The 17,850-nt window shown below is 65.8% G+C and overlaps 1 protein-coding gene across 10 annotated transcripts in view; it reads right to left on the reverse strand.

The window, feature by feature from the left end:
* PDE4A (phosphodiesterase 4A) overlaps window positions 1-17,850 on the reverse strand; it is a 168,323-nt gene that overhangs the window by 34,935 nt on the left and 115,538 nt on the right. The window contains exon 1 of one of the 10 annotated variants that reach the window (XM_073318234.2): window positions 8,842-9,661. The exons of the other annotated variants lie outside the window; for them this stretch is intronic. Within the exon in view, the coding sequence (XP_073174335.1) occupies window positions 8,842-9,092 (251 nt within the window). The 5' untranslated portion in view covers window positions 9,093-9,661. Of the gene's footprint in view, window positions 1-8,841; window positions 9,662-17,850 lie in introns of those variants that run through there. 10 annotated transcript variants of the gene reach the window in all.

A 17,850-nucleotide genomic window follows, 5' to 3' on the forward strand; every position in this document is an offset into this window, starting at 1 on the left:
GGGAGGGTTTGTTATTGTAGGGTTGCGGGAGGGTTTGTTATTGTAGGGTTGCGGGGGGCAGTGGGTGGGAGGGTTTGTTATTGTAGGGTTGCGGGGGGCAGTGGGCGGGAGGGTTTGTTATTGCAGGGTTGCGGGGGGCAGTGGGCGGGAGGGTTTGCTATTGTCGGGTCTCACACACGCTGAGCCTTGACTTTAAGAGAATCTCTGGTTTAAAGGGCAGGAATTCTGCGAGCAGGGAAAGGGCGGGCGGGTCCCTCTAGGCCCATGTGCGGGGGCAGCCCAGGAAGAGCCCAGCCACCCCACAGGGTCCCCATGGCCCCCCTGGGTCCCAGCCCTGCCGGCTCCAGATCCCAACGGCCGGCTCCGGCTCTTACCAGCTGCCCTGGTTCTGGGGTGGGAACGGGTCAGCCCCGCCTCCTCATTTACTGACCCCTGAGGACCGGTCCCCACAGCTTGGGGGGAACCAGTCCCTGGGTGGCGCTGTGGGCACCTGGCCTGGCCCCAGGGGGAACCCAGGAGTCCGGGCTCCCAGCCCGCTAACCCCTAGACCCCACCCCCCTCCCAGAGCTGTTCTGGGGGCACCGGGGTGCCCAAGGGGGTGCTGCTCTCTCTGCTGGCTGGTTAAACCCACTCCCTGGGTGGGCAGTCGGGTCCAGGTCTCGCTCAGGTGGGCAGGAAGGGGGGGGGGTGTCGGTCCCAGACTGGGCATAACGCCCCCAGGGGCTGGGGCCCTCCCCACCTCTCTGTCCATGCTCTGGTGCAGGCCTGGAGGGGTCAGACGAGAGGATCATGAAGGGCCCCCCTGGCCCTAGAGCCTGTGGATGTCAGGGCCCGGAGCATTTCCCCCCCCTTCCCTTTGCTAACACACACAACTCCCCCTACACACACACACAGAGCTACACACAGAGCTCTGTACACACACAGCTAATACAAAGAGAGCTACACACATACAGAGCTCCCTTTACACATACACACTCACACCCACACACCCACACACCTCCCCCCCAGCCACACACCCAGCTCCACACACACAGAGCGCTCCTACAAACACACACCCAGCGCCACCCACCCAGAGCTCACACACACACACACGCGTCATTAAATTATTACAGCAAGAACTCAGACAAGCCCCACCCAGAGAACACCCCACAGGCTGGGTGCAGGGGTGGGCCGGGCTGTCAGTCCCTCCCTGGGACGATGAGCGTGGCGGGACGGATCCAGGGCACAGCAGAAAGACACACACCCTGCTCTCTGCAGAGATTTATTACACCCCGTGCTCAGTGCCAGGGCCCCGACCTGCCTCCAAAAACACCAACCCCTTCAGCCAGCGGGAGTCAGAGACTAGGTGGGGGATTATATGCGTCCACTCCACCCCCGAAGCTCACACAAAGAGTTGGTGTGACGAAGTGGGACTGTTCTTAATGTTTCCTCTGAATAGTGTGGGGGTGCCTCAGTTTCCCCTAGGCAGTTCTTAAGTCTCTAGGGGGTGGGGTAAGGGTGTATGATCATTGCAGAGCCCTAGAGGGCAGGTGTGTGCAGGGGTCTGGACGCAGACAATGGCCAACACCGTTTCCTGGGAGCTGATGGCCTGGGCCCTTCCCCCCTGCAAGGTGAGAGCTAAAGGGTTGGAGAACAAAGAAATCCGGTGACCTCCTGGCCCCGGAAAGGGACAAAGCCCAGAGGAGGAGGGGCTGGAGGGGGTTTCAGTTTGGGGCTGGCTGGAGACACGGAGTGAAGGGAGACCGTGGTTGTCTGGCTCACTGCCCCCCAGAATGGACCCGGCTGAGGGGTCTGGTTCTCTGCACCTACAAGCTCTGTGTTAGACCATGTTCCTGTCGTCTAATAAACCTCTGTGTTACTGGCTGGCTGAGAGTCCCGTCTGACTGCGGAGTTGGGGGGCCGGACCCTCTGGCCCCCCCAGGACCCCGCCTGGGCGGACTTGCTGGGGGAAGCGCACGGAGGGGCAGAGGAGGCTGAATGCTCCGAGGTCAGACCCAGGAAGGTGGAAGCCGGGTGAGTTGTGTGTCCTGCAGACAGGCTGCTCCCAGAGAGGAGACTTCCCCAGGGTCCTGCCTGGCTTCACGGGGAGCTGTTCCAGAGCATCGCCCAGGGACGCCATGTCAGTTGGGCATAAGCTTTCATGGGTAAAAAACACTACAGTGCAAATAAGCGATGGTCCCATAAACACCACCCTATACCGTAAACCTACTGACCGCTATACTTACCTACATGCCTCCAGCTTCCATCCAGGACACACCACAGGATCCACTGTCTACAGCCAAGCTCTACGATACAACCGCATTTGCTCCAACCCCTCAGACAGAGACAAACACCGACAAGATCTCTGTCAAGCGTTCTTAAAACTACAATACCCACCTGAGGAAGTGAAGAAACAGATTGACAGAGCGAGATGGGTACCCAGAAGTCACCTAGTACAGGAAAGGCCCAACAAAGAAAATAACAGAATGCCACTAGCCGTCACCTTCAGCTGCCAACTAAAACCTCTCCAGCGCATCATCAAGGATCTACAACCTATCCTGAAGGACGACCCATCACTCTCACACCTTGCGGGACAGGCCAGTCCCTGCTTACAGACAGCCCCCAACCTGAAGCAAATACTCACCAGCAACCACACAACAGAACCACTAACCCAGGAACCAATCCCTGCAACAAACCCCCTTGCCAACTCTGTCCACATGTCTATTCAAGGGACACCTTCATAGGACCCAGCCACACCATCAGAGGCTCGTTCACCTGCACATCTACCAATGTGATATATTCCATCATGTGCCAGCAATGCCCCTCTGCCATGTACCTTGGCCAAACCAGACAGTCTCTAGGTAAAAGGATAAATGGACACAAATTGGATATGAGGAATGGTAACGTACAAAAGCCAGCCGGAGAACACTTCAACCTCCCTGGGCGTTCCACAACAGATTTACAAGTAGCCAGCCTGCCACAGAAAACCTTCAGAAGCAGACTTCAAAGAGAAACTGCAGAGCTGCGATTCATTTGCAAACTTAACACCGTCAATTTGGGCTTGAATAGGGCCTGGGAGTGGCTGGCTCATTACAAAAGCAACTTTCCCTCCCTTAGAGACTAACCAATTTATTTGAGCATAAGCTTTCATGAGCTACAGCTCACTTCATCGGATGCTACTGTATGCATCCGATGGTTAGTCTCTAAGGTGCCACAAGTCCTCCTTTTCTTTTTACTAACCATTGGGAGTGGCCCACGTCCACCCTGACTGAACTGGCCTTGTCAGCCCTGGTTCTCCACGGTAAAGTAACTCCCTCCTCTTCGTGTGTCAGTGTATCGATGCCTGTATCTGTCATTTGCACTCCCTGCGTCTGAAGAAGGGGGTTTTACCCATAAAAGCTTATGCCCAAATAAATCTGTTAGTCTTTAAGGTGGGAATGTTCTTAATGGTTTCTCTGAATACTGTGGGGGTGCCTCAGTTTCCCTTAGGCAGTTCTTAAGTATCTAGGTGGTGGGATAAGGGGGTGTATGATCATTGCAGAGCCCTAGAGGGCAGGGGTCTGCACAGAGAATGGCCAACACCCTGTCTCCTGGCAGCTGATGGCCTGGGCCCTTCCTCTGCAAAGGTGCCAGTTACCTGGGAGATCTAGCAGGCCACTAGGCCAAACTCAGGGAACACCTCGGTGCAGCCGGCTGGACAGAGATCAGCGCCCTGCCTCACCCCCGACCAGCCCCCACCACTTCGTCCGCCTAGTGCCAAGGACTCTGATAGAAACAGCCCCAGGGCTCTTCGCCTCGGGCCTGGGGAAGAGTCTGTACTTATCTGGAAGAGAGACAGAGGGGGAGCACTGGATCAGTTACAGGCCATGCGGCCCGCAGCCAGGGTGCCTGCCTGCCTCCCTCCCAGGGTCCATCCCCCAGGCCCAAAGCTGGAGCAATCAGCAGCTTTGGCAGGGCAAGGCAGGTCCCTCCACACCTCTGAAGCATTGGGACTGACTGGGGAGTGAGGTCTAGTGGTTAGAGCAGGGGCCTGGGAGCCAGGACTCCTGGGTTCTCTCCCGGCTTGGCCACTGAGGCCCCGAATGATGCAGGGGGCGGGACACGAGGCTGGCGGTTTGTTGCATACAGAGACGGCCATTTGCTTGCAGCCAAAACAGCTGCCCCTTATAATGACCCTGTAGCAGACTGCGGGGTGGGGTGGGGGGCTGCTCTGAGATCCCCCGCAGAGATGCCAGGGGTGCAGGGTCACACTGCCCTCTTGTGGGCCAGCTCAGCACTGCAGTGTGTTCGGGTCAGGAAAGGGGACACCGACAGACCCTGGGCAAGGCAGGCGGGCTCGAACCTGGGGCTTCTGGAGCTTCGTGCATGAGCCTCTGTGGCATGAGCTAAAAGCCACGTGGCCCTTAGCTCAGGCTGTAGCAGACTCAGTAATCTCTAAATGGCCTAGATGGGACAGAGCCCCACCCCCCAGAGGTGTGGGGGTTACGCTGGGATCAGGCTCTGCACATCCAGCCTGGGATGCCTTCCAACTCCACCCCCCAGCTTCCCCCTCCCAGAGCTGGGGACAGAACCCAGGAGTCCTGGCTCCCAGCCCCTCCTGCTCTAACCACGAGATCCAACCCCTGCCTCCCTCTACCGCCCCAGCCCACGTTCCTGTCAGTGTGGTGGGGAGAAGTGGGGCTGGAACAACCCCACACTGCAAACCCCTTTCTCTCCCCCCCAAAACCAGGGGAGCTGCACCAGGAAACCCCAGACTGAGACTATCTCAGCTATTAGAGGGTTAATGCCAAGCCCTTGGGCTGCCTGGCAGGGATTTTTACCTGCTGCCTTGAGTGGAAGGCGTAGCTCCCTCAGCTGCCAGTAGCAGTAAGTTGTTATACGGCTTGGCCCCCACAGGGCTCTCCCCCTTCCCACACTGACTGTGAGAAGAGCCTGGCTGAGCAGCCCAGGGCCTGTGCTCAGCCCTGTCAATGACCCCCCGACGCCCTCCCCCATCTATATAACTGAGACGAATCAGGTCATGATTCGGGTTTTCGGCCCAGGGCCGTGACGGGGTCTCAGGCTGGGTTAACCGAGAGTCCAACCTCCCTGCTCCAACAATGCAATGTAAGCTGTGCCCATGGGGCGACCCCCCAGCAGGGGGTCACTGAAACCGGCTCAAGAAATGGTTGGAAAAATGAAAACCAGGTCTTGCCTCCCTCCTACACCCCGCACTCCCCAGCAGGCCCTGTCCGGAGCCCCCCAGAGAGCACCAGTGCATCAGACCCCACAGCTCTCCTGGCAGCCCTGAGGCTGCAGAAAACCTGGGGCAGGAATTGCCAGCGGCAGGGCAAGGTGGGTTTGCTTCTAACCCTTTCCAGGCCCCGCGGGACACCCAGCCCAGGGGTCTGAGGGCAACCAGGCTTCTTCTGCCCCTGGCAGCTGGCTCTGCGATGCAACCGGGCTGCAGAGCGCCCCCTGCAGGGCTGCCTGGCCCAGCCCAGCTTCCCCCTGCTCCTTATCAGCCTCAATCAGCCTGTGTGAGAGTTTCCTGTGCCTGCCAGTGGCCCAGGACATGGTGTTCCCAGGAGGCAGGGGAGGGGCCTGCGGCAGCCAGGACCCAAAGCCATGCCCAGCTGGGGGGCTGGGCAGCAGGAGCGGTGCCAGGGCCAAGCCCGGTCCCCAACCCCCTGCAGCAGGGGAGCCGAGCGTGGGAATCCAGCCGGGGCCGATACCGAGAAACCCACAGTGGGTGATTCAGCGCAGCGGCCTCAAACCACAGTCAGAGGGGGCAGAGGGCAGGGGGCGCACAGGCCAGGCCTTGGCACAGGCAGCCCCATGAGAGCTGGGCAGGATCGGGGCCTGCCAGCCTCTCACGAGGAGCCAGCAGCAGTGCTGGGTTCCCGGCAGTGGGAAGCAGGAGCCGTGCTCCGAAGCTGTCACGGCACTCTCAGTTCCCCTGCCTGGGCGGGCGCAGGAAGATATTTATAGAGGGGCCAGACGCAGACACAGCAGGGACTGATCCCACAGAGCCGCCGTCCTGGGATGCAAGGAGCTGGGACTGGGCCAGAGCCGTGGGCCTGGAACCACCCTCGCCCGCCCTGGGCCAGACCAATGGGCTTGGAACCACACACCCCCCCTGCCCGCACACCCCGGGCCAGACCAATGGGCCTGGAACCACACACACCCCCTGCCCGCCCACCCCGGGCCAGACCAATGGGCCTGGAACCACCCTGGGCCAGACCAATGGGCCTGAAACCCCCTCCCCACCCCGGGCCAGACCAATGGGCCTGGAACCGCCCGCCCACCCCGGGCCAGACCAATGGGCTTGGAACCCCGCCTGCCCCAGGCCAGACCAATGGGCCTGGAACCACCACCCCGCCCGCCCAATGGGCCTGGAACCCCCTCCCCATCCCGGGCCAGACCAATGGGCCTGGAACCACCACCCTGCCCGCCCACCCCGGGCCAGACCAATGGGCCTGAAACCCTGCCCTAGCCGGGCCAGACCAATGGGCCTGGAACCACCGCCCCCGCCCCCCACCCCGGGCCAGACCAATGGGCCCATCTAACTTGGTATCTAGCCCTTCCCTGCAGAGAATCTCCTCCTGTTTCCGGCGGGGTTGTTCTCGGGCCACCTGACCGTCAGGCTGGGGCTGGAGGATTTAGTGGTTAGTTGTTATCGTTGGAGTCTCATCTTTAGAGAAGCACAAAAGGGGCTTTAGAGCAACTAGCATCCGGAGGCACAACCCTCCCTCTCTCCCCCACACACTGTGGGGTACAATTGGCCCTGTTGCACCAGGTGCTGCGTAGGCCCCGCCCCCTGAGATCAGGGTCCCCCTCGCGCCAGGCGCTGCACATACCCAGGGGCAGCCCCTGCTCCAAAACGCTCACAATCTAAATAAGGAGGGAGGGGAAAGTGAGGCGCACAGCAGGCAGGGACAGAACCTAGGAGTCCGAATGGCAGCCCTGGCCCACCCTGTTCATTACGAACGAGAGCTCCCACTGCCCCGGTCTCTCTGTGCTCCCCGGGGCGGGGGGCTGCAGCCAGAATCCCAATTTTTCTCGGCCCATTGTCCCGGGCCCAGCGCAGGGCCTTGGACCCACTCAGCTGGGGGGAGGGTGCTTAGCCCAGCTCAGGACCCGATGGAAGGGGGCCAGGCCTCCCACGGCGCAGCCGCCCCGTTTTCCCTTGTTTACATGTTGCTCAACAGCTCCGAGCTGATGCTGTCTCTCCAGCAGCCCTTTTACGGCGCAAGACCCACCCAACGAGCCCCCGAGTCGTGTTTTCCTCCTCCGCTGCCCCCCACACCCTTGCCCAGACTGGTCGCGGGCGCTGCTGACCTGAGCCGGCGGGTCAGCCCTAGAGCCGGCGGGGCCGTGAGAGGTCCAAGCAGGCCGCTACGGCACAGGAGGGACACCAGCAAGGGCAGTGCCAACTGAGAGCAATGCCAGGGGCTGCACGACGAGGCAGCCCCTACCCCTGAGAGCTCGCTGTCTCAGGCAGGAGGGGAAACTGAGGTGCAGAACAGGGCAGCCCAGCAGGTCGTGGCAGAGAAGGGGGCAGAGTGCCCGTCTCCAGGTTCTCACCAGACCACACTGTCTCCCCAGGTCCCTGGGCTGTTCCTCTGCCCCCAAAGCTCTTCCAGCCGGACCTTCCACCAGCTCCCCCAGCTCCAGGTGCTGGTGATGTTCTGGCCACTGACTCTGTGCCATGAGGGGGCAGGCAAAGGAGCATGAGCAGCTCCCGGGAGCAGCGGAGCGGAGAGAGAGGTCCCAGGCCAGATGCTTCCTGCACGGAGCAGGGCCTGTCTGCACCCAGAGCCACGGGAGCAGGGCTCAGCAGTGCCAGACATGGGGCAAACGCAGTGCCCACACTCAGGCAATGTCTTAGTGGGAGATGAATGGATGCTAGTGGTTAGAGCTGGGGGCAAGGAGGATGCACGCCAGGACTCCTGGGTTCTTTCCCCAGCTCTGGGAGGCAAGTGAGGTCTACTGGGTTATAGCGAGAAGCTGGGAGCCAGGACTCCTGGGTTCTAGCCTGGCTCTGGGAGGGGAGGAGGTCTAGTAGTTAGAATGGGGGCTGGGAACCTGGACTCCTGGAATTGGCAAGACAAGTGGAGTGGAGTGATTAGAGTGGGGGGACCAGCAGTCAGGATTCCTGGGGTCCATCTCTGTTCTATCACTTACTGTGTGATCTGGAGCGAGTGCCTCAGTTTCCCCACAGTCTGGGAATGGGGGATGATGCCCTGCCCCTCTAGACATAGAGGCTTCATGGAAGTTAGCAAAGTGCTGGGAGCGGCTGACAGGGGACGACAAACCCCTAAACCCCGTCCTAGCTGCCCTGCAGACCCACCGGGGGTGCTGCACTCACTCTGCCAGACGCCACAGGGGCCTTCGGCTAATGCCGTCACAGAGCGCTTCCTTGTTATGGCCAGGGCAAGAACCCAGGAGTCCTGGCTCCCAGCCCCTCCATCCCAGCCTAACTACTAGACCGGGGGGGATGCTGCAGCGGTCCAGAGACAGCAGCTCTTGGGGGACCCCCCCAGCCGCTCTGGGTGCAGATCCATGCCCTACAGCAGGGCGGGGGCTGCCGTGCATTCGGTCCAGCCGCACCAACCACCCAGCCTGCCAGCCTTGGCAGAGGGGCACTGGAGACCCAGCCCTAGGTGTCCCTCGCGGGCAGGGCTGGGTGTTGTATGGGGGGCTCTCCCTGCCAGAGCCCAGGATGCCCCACGCTGCTCTCCCGGGCCTGGGAGGCACGCTGGCAGTGCCGCTGGGGGTGTGATGTGCCCAGGCCTGGGGGTGTGAAGGCAGGAGGGCGCGCTGGGGCACGGACCCCCGGGCTAGCAGGGGAGGGTTCACAGCCAGGTGCCCGCCGCTTACCAGCCTTTCAACTTGCGGTGATGCTCCTGAATGCTCCTGTTCACCCGCAGCCTCGTCAGGAAGGTGGGCGAGTTGTTGGGGAAGAAGATGGGGGAGTGGGGGGGCCTGAAGGCCGAGCCTGACTTGGGCCGGGACTGGGGGCCGCTGGAGGCACCAGGGGAGCTGGGCAGAAACGTCTCGTCGTCCTGTCTGCTCAGCAGCTCCAGCTCGGGGATCCGGGGCAAGCTTCTCCTCTTCCTCTCCTGCGCCATGGCCGTGGTGCCCAACCCCCGGGGGGACCCCAAGTCACACCCTGCTGTGTCTGCCAAGCTCCGGGTCTCGCAGGGCACAGGCTGGGCAGAGGAGGGCAGCGGTGCCAAAGCGGTTCTGGCAGAGACGCTGGCAGGTCAGAGACACCCGGGCGGCGCAATCGGGCTGGCAACACGGTTCAGCTGTCAGCGTGCCCTTGGCAGTGCCCTCCTGGTGCCACGCTGGCCCGGGGCAGCTACCGCTCTGGGAAGCAAATGGCTGACAAAGTTTCTAGCCACTCGGCTGCTCCTGGGCTCTGGAAGTGTCTTGCAGGGGGGGTCTTGGCGCAGTGGGTGCCCCCGGATCTGGGGTTGTGAGGTGCCCCCGAAAGGCCGCCCCCCGTCAGTCGCCCTTCCTCGCCAGCGGGGAGGGCAGGTTCCTCCAGCCCTGCCCAGCTCGTGGCTTTACCCTCCTTCCGCTCTCTCTGAGTGCAGCAGGAACAGGAAAGCCCGGCCCGGGCTCCGCCAAGCCCCAGTGCTGAGCGCCCGGCCGCCGGCTCCGGACCCTCAGCCGGGGAGAGGGGGCCGGCCCCTGCCCGACTTCCCTCCCCTCCCAGCACAAACGCCCCAGCCACTCAGGGGCAGGCATCCGGGCTGCTTCCCAACCCCCTGCCGGAGGGCTGGGATTGTGGGTAAGGGGCAGGGCTAGGAGCCGAGGGATCCAGCTTCCCTTCCCAGCTCAGCCACTGATTCCCTCCCGCCCTAGGGAGAGCCCTTTGCCGCTCCGTGCCTCAGTTTCCCCAGGGGCGGGGTAAGAGCCCTCCCCTTGGTTAGAGCACAGCCTGCTTTGGGGCAGGAGCCCCAGCCCCTGCTGACGGGGGACACCTGGCTTCCAGTCCCAGCTCCTCAGGATGGCCTTGGCCAAGTCCTTGTCCCAATTAGTGCCTCAGTTTCTCCTTGCACCCCTTGTCTGTTTTGACTGTGAGCTTTTGGGGGCAGGGGCTGTGTCCAGACTGTACTCGGTGCAATGTCTGCTCTCCGCTGCTTTGTTTACCCCTCTGTTTACCCTGGGACCCCAGCCCCTGCTCTCCCACAGTACAGACCCACTCCAGTCCCGGCCCCCCCCAGCCCCACTGGCCTCTCCACCTCCTGCCCTGTCTCATCTGCCTCACACCTCCCAGCCCACTGGATGGGCTGGTCACAGGCACTGCCAGCCCAGCCCCCCCCCAGTGCCAGCCCAGCCCCCCCCAGTGCCAGCCCAGCCCCCCCCAGTGCCAGCCCAGCCCCCCCCCAGCGCCAGCCCAGCCCCCCCCGCACCAGCCCAGCCCCCCCCGCGCCAGCCCAGCCCCCCTCCAGCGCCAGCCCAGCCCCGCTCCAGTGCCAGCCCAGCCCCCCCCCAGCGCCAGCCCAGCCCCCCCCCAGCGCCAGCCCAGCCCCCCTCCAGCGCCAGCCCAGCCCCCCTCCAGTGCCAGCCCAGCCCCCCCCCAGTGCCAGCCCAGCCCCCCCCAGTGCCAGCCCAGCCCCCCCCAGTGCCAGCCCAGCCCCCCCCCAGTGCCAGCCCAGCCCCCCCCAGCGCCAGCCCAGCCCCCCCCAGTGCCAGCCCAGCCCCCCCAGTGCCAGCCCAGCCCCCCCCAGTGCCAGCCCAGCCCCCCCCAGCGCCAGCCCAGCCCCCCCCCAGCGCCAGCCCAGCCCCCCCCAGTGCCAGCCCAGCCCCCCCCCAGCGCCAGCCCAGCCCCCCCCCAGCGCCAGCCCAGCCCCCCCCAGCGCCAGCCCAGCCCCCCCCCAGTGCCAGCCCAGCCCCCCCCCAGCGCCAGCCCAGCCCCCCCCCAGTGCCAGCCCAGCCCCCCCCAGCGCCAGCCCAGCCCCCCTCCAGTGCCAGCCCAGCCCCCCCCGCGCCAGCCCAGCCCCCCCCCAGTGCCAGCCCAGCCCCCCCCCAGCGCCAGCCCAGCCCCCCCCGCGCCAGCCCAGCCCCCCACCTGCGCCAGCCCAGCCCCCCCCAGCGCCAGCCCAGCCCCCCCCCAGCGCCAGCCCAGCCCCCCCCAGCGCCAGCCCAGCCCCCCTCCAGTGCCAGCCCAGCCCCCCCCGCGCCAGCCCAGCCCCCCTCCAGTGCCAGCCCAGCCCCCCCCGCGCCAGCCCAGCCCCCCTCCAGTGCCAGCCCAGCCCCCCTCCAGTGCCAGCCCAGCCCCCCCCCCGCGCCAGCCCAGCCCCCCTCCAGTGCCAGCCCAGCCCCCCCCAGTGCCAGCCCAGCCCCCCCCAGTGCCAGCCCCCCCCCAGTGCCAGCCCAGCCCCCCCCAGTGCCAGCCCAGCCCCCCCCAGTGCCAGCCCAGCCCCCCTCCAGTGCCAGCCCAGCCCCCCACCTGCGCCAGCCCAGCCCCCCTCCAGCGCCAGCCCAGCCCCTCCAGCGCCAGCCCAGTCCCCCCCGCGCCAGCCCAGCCCCCCCAGTGCCAGCCCAGCCCCCCTCCAGTGCCAGCCCAGCCCCCCCCGCGCCAGCCCAGCCCCCCCAGTGCCAGCCCAGCCCCCCCCGCGCCAGCCCAGCCCCCCTCCAGTGCCAGCCCAGCCCCCCCCGCGCCAGCCCAGCCCCCCTCCAGTGCCAGCCCAGCCCCCCCCGCGCCAGCCCAGCCCCCCTCCAGTGCCAGCCCAGCCCCCCTCCAGTGCCAGCCCAGCCCCCCCCGCGCCAGCCCAGCCCCCCTCCAGTGCCAGCCCAGCCCCCCCCGCGCCAGCCCAGCCCCCCTCCAGTGCCAGCCCAGCCCCCCCCGCGCCAGCCCAGCCCCCCTCCAGTGCCAGCCCAGCCCCCCTCCAGTGCCAGCTCAGCCCCCCCAGTGCCAGCTCAGCCCCCCCAGTGCCAGCCCAGCCCCCCCCGCGCCAGCCCAGCCCCCCTCCAGTGCCAGCCCAGCCCCCCCCGCGCCAGCCCAGCCCCCCTCCAGTGCCAGCCCCCCACCTGCGCCAGCCCAGCCCCCCTCCAGCGCCAGCCCAGCCCCCCCCGCGCCAGCCCAGCCCCCCTCCAGCGCCAGCCCAGCCCCCCCCGCGCCAGCCCAGCCCCCCTCCAGTGCCAGCCCAGCCCCCCTCCAGTGCCAGCCCAGCCCCCCCAGTGCCAGCCCAGCCCCCCTCCAGTGCCAGCCCAGCCCCCCCCGCGCCAGCCCAGCCCCCCTCCAGTGCCAGCCCAGCCCCCCCCGCGCCAGCCCAGCCCCCCTCCAGTGCCAGCCCAGCCCCCCCCGTGCCAGCCCAGCCCCCCTCCAGTGCCAGCCCAGCCCCCCTCCAGTGCCAGCTCAGCCCCCCCAGTGCCAGCCCAGCCCCCCCCGCGCCAGCCCAGCCCCCCTCCAGTGCCAGCCCAGCCCCCCTCCAGTGCCAGCCCAGCCCCCCACCTGCGCCAGCCCAGCCCCCCTCCAGCGCCAGCCCAGCCCCCCCCGCGCCAGCCCAGCCCCCCCAGTGCCAGCCCAGCCCCCCTCCAGTGCCAGCCCAGCCCCCCTCCAGTGCCAGCCCAGCCCCCCCCGCGCCAGCCCAGCCCCCCTCCAGTGCCAGCCCAGCCCCCCTCCAGCGCCAGCCCAGCCCCCCACCTGCGCCAGCCTAGCCCCCCAGTGCCAGCCCAGCCCCCCTCCAGCGCCAGCCCAGCCCCCCTCCAGCGCCAGCCCAGCCCCCCCCAGCGCCAGCCCCTCCAGTGCCAGCCCAGCCCCCCCCAGCGCCAGCCCAGTCCCCCTCCTGCGTCAGCCCAGCCCCTCCAGCGCCAGCCCAGCCCCCCTCCAGCGCCAGCCCAGCCCCCCACCTGCGCCAGCCCAGCCCCCCTCCAGTGCCAGCCCAGCCCCCCACCTGCGCCAGCCCAGCCCCCCTCCAGTGCCAGCCCAGCCCCTCCAGCGCCAGCCCAGCCCCTCCAGCGCCAGCCCAGCCCCCCTCCAGTGCCAGCCCAGCCCCTCCAGTGCCAGCCCAGCCCCCCTCCAGCGCCAGCCCAGCCCCCCACCTGCGCCAGCCTAGCCCCCCAGTGCCAGCCCAGCCCCCCTCCAGCGCCAGCCCAGCCCCCCTCCAGCGCCAGCCCAGCCCCCCCCCAGCGCCAGCCCCTCCAGTGCCAGCCCAGCCCCCCCCAGCGCCAGCCCAGCCCCCCTCCAGTGCCAGCCCAGCCCCCCCCCAGCGCCAGCCCAGCCCCCCTCCTGCGTCAGCCCAGCCCCCCCCAGCGCCAGCCCAGCCCCCCCCCGCGCCAGCCCAGCCCCCCCCCAGCGCCAGCCCAGCCCCCCCTCCAGCGCCAGCCCAGCCCCTCCAGCGCCAGCCCAGCCCCCCCCCAGCGCCAGCCCAGCCCCCCCCAGCGCCAGCCCAGCCCCATGCATGCCACAGACACTGCTCTGCCCATCTCTGCCAACCTCTTCCAGCTACAGCTCAGAGCCAGTCTGGCAGCCTCCCCCCGGCCCACCAGCCACGCTCCTCTGGAAACCCCGAGACCACATTCCTCACTCAGGCCGTGCGTCCTTTGGGGGGTCCAGCTCAGGCCCTCCAGCGGCCTGGGGCCTGCACCCCCTGCTCTTCTCCCTCTGCACCGGGTCTCCAGGCAAGCACACCCACAACCCAATTCACCCACCAGCTCTCTGCTGACGCCCCACAGCTGACTGTCACCAATGCGTGGGGCTGCGAGGGACCGAGGGGTCGCCTAGTCCAGCCCCCAGCGCTGACCCCGGGGGGCCAAGCAAACACCGACTACCCCTGACAGGGGTTTGGCCACCTGCTCTTAACCCCCGCAGTGACGGGGATCCCACAACCGCCCCGGGGAGCCTGGCCCACAGCGTCACCGCCCTGAGCGTTGGATCGTTTCCCCGGATCTCTAACGAACCCTCCCCGGCTGCAGACGGAGCCCCGGACTCCTTGTCCTGCCCCAGTGGCCCTGGAGAACAGACCCTCTCCCTGCCCCAGCCCTGCGCGTGTGAGGCCAGTTCTCAGGGCCCCCCCAGGCTTCTCCTCTCCGGACCAAACAGGCCCGGGGTTTGTAACGTTCCTCACACGCGGGCTGGCCGAACCTTCGCTCAGTCCGGCCGCTCTCCTCTGGGCGCTCTCCAGCGTGTGTTAGAATCACAACACATTGAGATACAAGGCCAGAGCCAACAGCCGTAACGTCACCTACCCAAACGACACACACACGCAGACAGCATCCTCATACCCAGCAACTCACAACCGCTTCATAGACCCTGCCCTGGACTCCTTTGTACAAGATTTGGTGCAACTACAGGACCTTGGTTGCAACAATGATCTATACGGTCCCAGTTCATGTCAATAACGTCACACGTGCAGGACTCTGCACTGGTCTTTATTGAATTTCAGCTTGTTGATCTCAGACCAATTCTCCAGTTTGTCACGGTCGTTTTGAATCCCAAACCTGCCTCCCGAGTGCTCCCAGCCCCTCCCACCCGGGTGTCATCCGCCCATTTCTAAGCGCGCTCTGCACTCCACGATCCACGTCGTTAATGAACATATTGGACAGTCCCAGACCTGACCCCTGTGGGATCCCCTGGAAATGCCCCCCCCCCCAGTCTGACAGTGCCCCATTGAGCACTACGCTGGGTGTTCGCTCTCTCAGCCTGTTGTCCCCCATGTTACAGTCACTGCCCCAGTCCCCGTTCCCCTGGTTTGCTCATGGGAAGTCAGGTGGGCCTGTCACAAGCCCGTGGGAAGGGCAGATCTATCCGCTGCTCCCCACAGGCCAGGAGCCCTGTCGAAGGAGGTGGTCTGGCAGGGTTGGCTCTTGACCAAGCCGTGCTGGCTGTTCCTCCTAACCCCACTATCCTCCTGGTGCCGGCAGTCCCATTGTTTAGTCATTTGGTCCAGGATCGTTCCAGCTCTCGGAGTCAGGCCGACCGGTCTGCCGTGCCCGGGTCCTGCGCTAAGTGCTCTGTTTGCCCTTCTCCCGTCCCGGGAGTCTCGCAGAGCAGCGCGAAGGGCTCCAAGACGGCTTCAGCCAGTTCCCGACGTGTCCTGTGACTTTCCACAGGCCCTGCCAACTCAGACGCAGCCAACTAATTGAAATCTGCTGCGGCCAGTTCCTTCCCGGCTGGCTCCCCATCTCCTCGGACCTGGCCTACGGCCAAAGGCAAAGCTCAGCCCCTCCCTCCGGCATCCCTCCTGGATGTCTAGCCACCAGCTCCAAGCCGCCTCTCCCAAGACCACCCTGCTCTGCCCTTTCTCAGACCCTGGGACAATGCCAGCACCTGCCAGTCACCTGGGCGTCACCTTCGACTCGCCCCTCCCAGCCAGGCTCCAGCTCTTACCCGTTCTGTCCTGGTGACCGGGCGACGATCTGGCCTCCCCCCCCCCCCCCCCGGGGCAGAGCAATGGTCCCTCTAGCCCAGGGTCCTGTCTGAACGGACCAGGGTAGTTACTGAGCGATCCATCCTGGCGGCCGCTCCCAACTTGCAGCAGAGAAGGTAAAACTCTGGCCCAGGCTCTGATCAGCTCAGTTCTGCAGCAGCCTTCGCTGCGGCCTGGCCAGACGCAGTCCTGCCCCGCTCAGCTCCATGCCGAACGCAGCTGCAGAGACCATTCTCCCAGCCGCTCCCCTCCTCTGCATCCCTCCACGGGCCCCCTCCTCTGCATCCCTCCATCACCTCCCTTCTCTCTGCATCCCTCCATCACCTCCCTTCTCTCTGCATCCCTCCACCGGCCCCCTCCTCTGCATCCCTCCACTGGCCCCCTTCTCTCTGCATCCCTCCACCGGCCCCCTCCTCTGCATCCCTCCATCACCTCCCTTCTCTCTGCATCCCACCACCGGCCCCCTCCTCTGCATCCCTCCATCACCTCCCTTCTCTCTGCATCCCACCACCGGCCCCCTCCTCTGCATCCCTCCACCGGCCCCCTCCTCTGCATCCCTCCACCGGCCCCCTCCTCTGCATCCCTCCACCGGCCCCCTTCTCTCTGCATCCCTCCACCGGCCCCCTCCTCTGTATCCCTCCACCGGCCCCTCCTCTGCATCCCTCCATCACCTCCCTTCTCTCTGCATCCCTCCACTGGCCCCCTCCTCTGCATCCCTCCATCACCTCCCTTCTCTCTGCATCCCTCCACCGGCCCCCTCCTCTGCATCCCTCCACCGGCCCCCTTCTCTCTGCATCCCTCCACTGGCCCCCTTCTCTCTGCATCCCTCCACCGGCCCCCTCCTCTGCATCCCTCCATCACCTCCCTTCTCTCTGCATCCCACCACCGGCCCCCTCCTCTGCATCCCTCCATTACCTCCCTTCTCTCTGCATCCCTCCACCGGCCCCCTTCTCTCTGCATCCCTCCACCGGCCCCCTCCTCTGCATCCCTCCACCGGCCCCCTCCTCTGCATCCCTCCACCGGCCCCCTTCTCTCTGCATCCCTCCACCGGCCCCCTCCTCTGTATCCCTCCACCGGCCCCTCCTCTGCATCCCTCCATCACCTCCCTTCTCTCTGCATCCCTCCACTGGCCCCCTCCTCTGCATCCCTCCATCACCTCCCTTCTCTCTGCATCCCTCCACCGGCCCCCTTCTCTCTGCATCCCACCACCGGCCCCCTCCTCTGCATCCCTCCACCGGCCCCCTTCTCTCTGCATCCCTCCACCGGCCCCCTTCTCAGAGGCAGAGCTGGGGGCTGAGCAGTGACCCCCCCCGACACATTAGAAAGTTGGCACCCGGAGTCGGTGCCTCGACAAGGAGCCGCGTGTTAACGTCTGAAGAGCCGCACGTGGCCCCGGAGCCCAGGCTGGCCCCCCCGGGCTAGCGCATCAAACACCAGCTGCTGGGCTTCGCTGTAAGGCCACGGATGCCCTAACCCCACCCTGCCGAGCATCTCTCACTCCCCACTGCGACCTCAGCTCCCGGCTCCAGTCGGTCCCTGATCCCAGCCTCCAGCCCCCACTGGGGACGTTTCCAAACTGGCCCCTTGGCGCTTCCCCTCCCCCGGCCCCGCACAGAGCCCCCTGGAAACAGCCCCCCTGCTCCTGCAAATCCCTCCTGAGAACCCAGCTCTGCCAGGAGGCTGAGAAAACCCCTGAGAAGGGTCCGGCTGCTGGGGGGCTGGGCCCACGGCCCGTCACGCTGGGCGGGGCTGCCCACTGTCCCCTTGGGCTGCCTGCCTGCCTGTGTCCAGCTGCTGTCTCCTGTCTGATACCAGGACTGGCAGCTCTGTGGGACAGTGCCCAGCTTTTTGGTCTGTGTCTGTGGCTATGAGAAAACCGGTGACGTCAGTGAGCTCACACCCGGAGCTGGGCAGCAGCTTCTTGGGGAGGAGCCTGGGAAAGGGGCAGTGGTGAGGAAGGGACCCGCCATGCAGCCACGGGCGAGGGGCCCTCGGCCTGGAGGAAACACAGGTGCCTGGCAGCGCAAATCCAGAATGGGAGCTTGAGCTGGGAGGCAAGCAGGGCTCTGGTTATAGCCAGGGGCTGGAGGCCAGGACTCCTGGGTTCTATCCCCAGCTCTGGGAGGGAAGTGGGGTCTAGCAGTTAGAGCAGGGGAGGCTGGGAGCCAGGACTCCTGGGTTCTATTTCTGCCTCTGGATGGGAGCGATGACATCTGCCCAGGATCGTCCCTTTTTTGAGGTAACTGTCCCAGATGAAATGGTTCGGACGTCCCAGTTACTTGCCTCCGAGGTGGCCTCCCGAATGACACTGTAGGTGCTCTCTGCGCAATGCTGGCCCTGCTGCCGTACCAACCCTGGGGACAGGGGGGACTGGGGGTCCCCCCACACCCCGGTCCTGGCACCCATGGAAGAAAGGGAACAAAGCTCACCAGTGTTTCACTGAGCCGATGCTGCCATCTACTGGCCGCTGCCTGGCTCTGTGCTGACGGTCAGACAGCGGCCA

This window comes from Lepidochelys kempii, chromosome 20 (genome assembly GCF_965140285.1).
Source record: "Lepidochelys kempii isolate rLepKem1 chromosome 20, rLepKem1.hap1, whole genome shotgun sequence".
NCBI classification, from domain to species: domain Eukaryota; kingdom Metazoa; phylum Chordata; order Testudines; family Cheloniidae; genus Lepidochelys; species Lepidochelys kempii.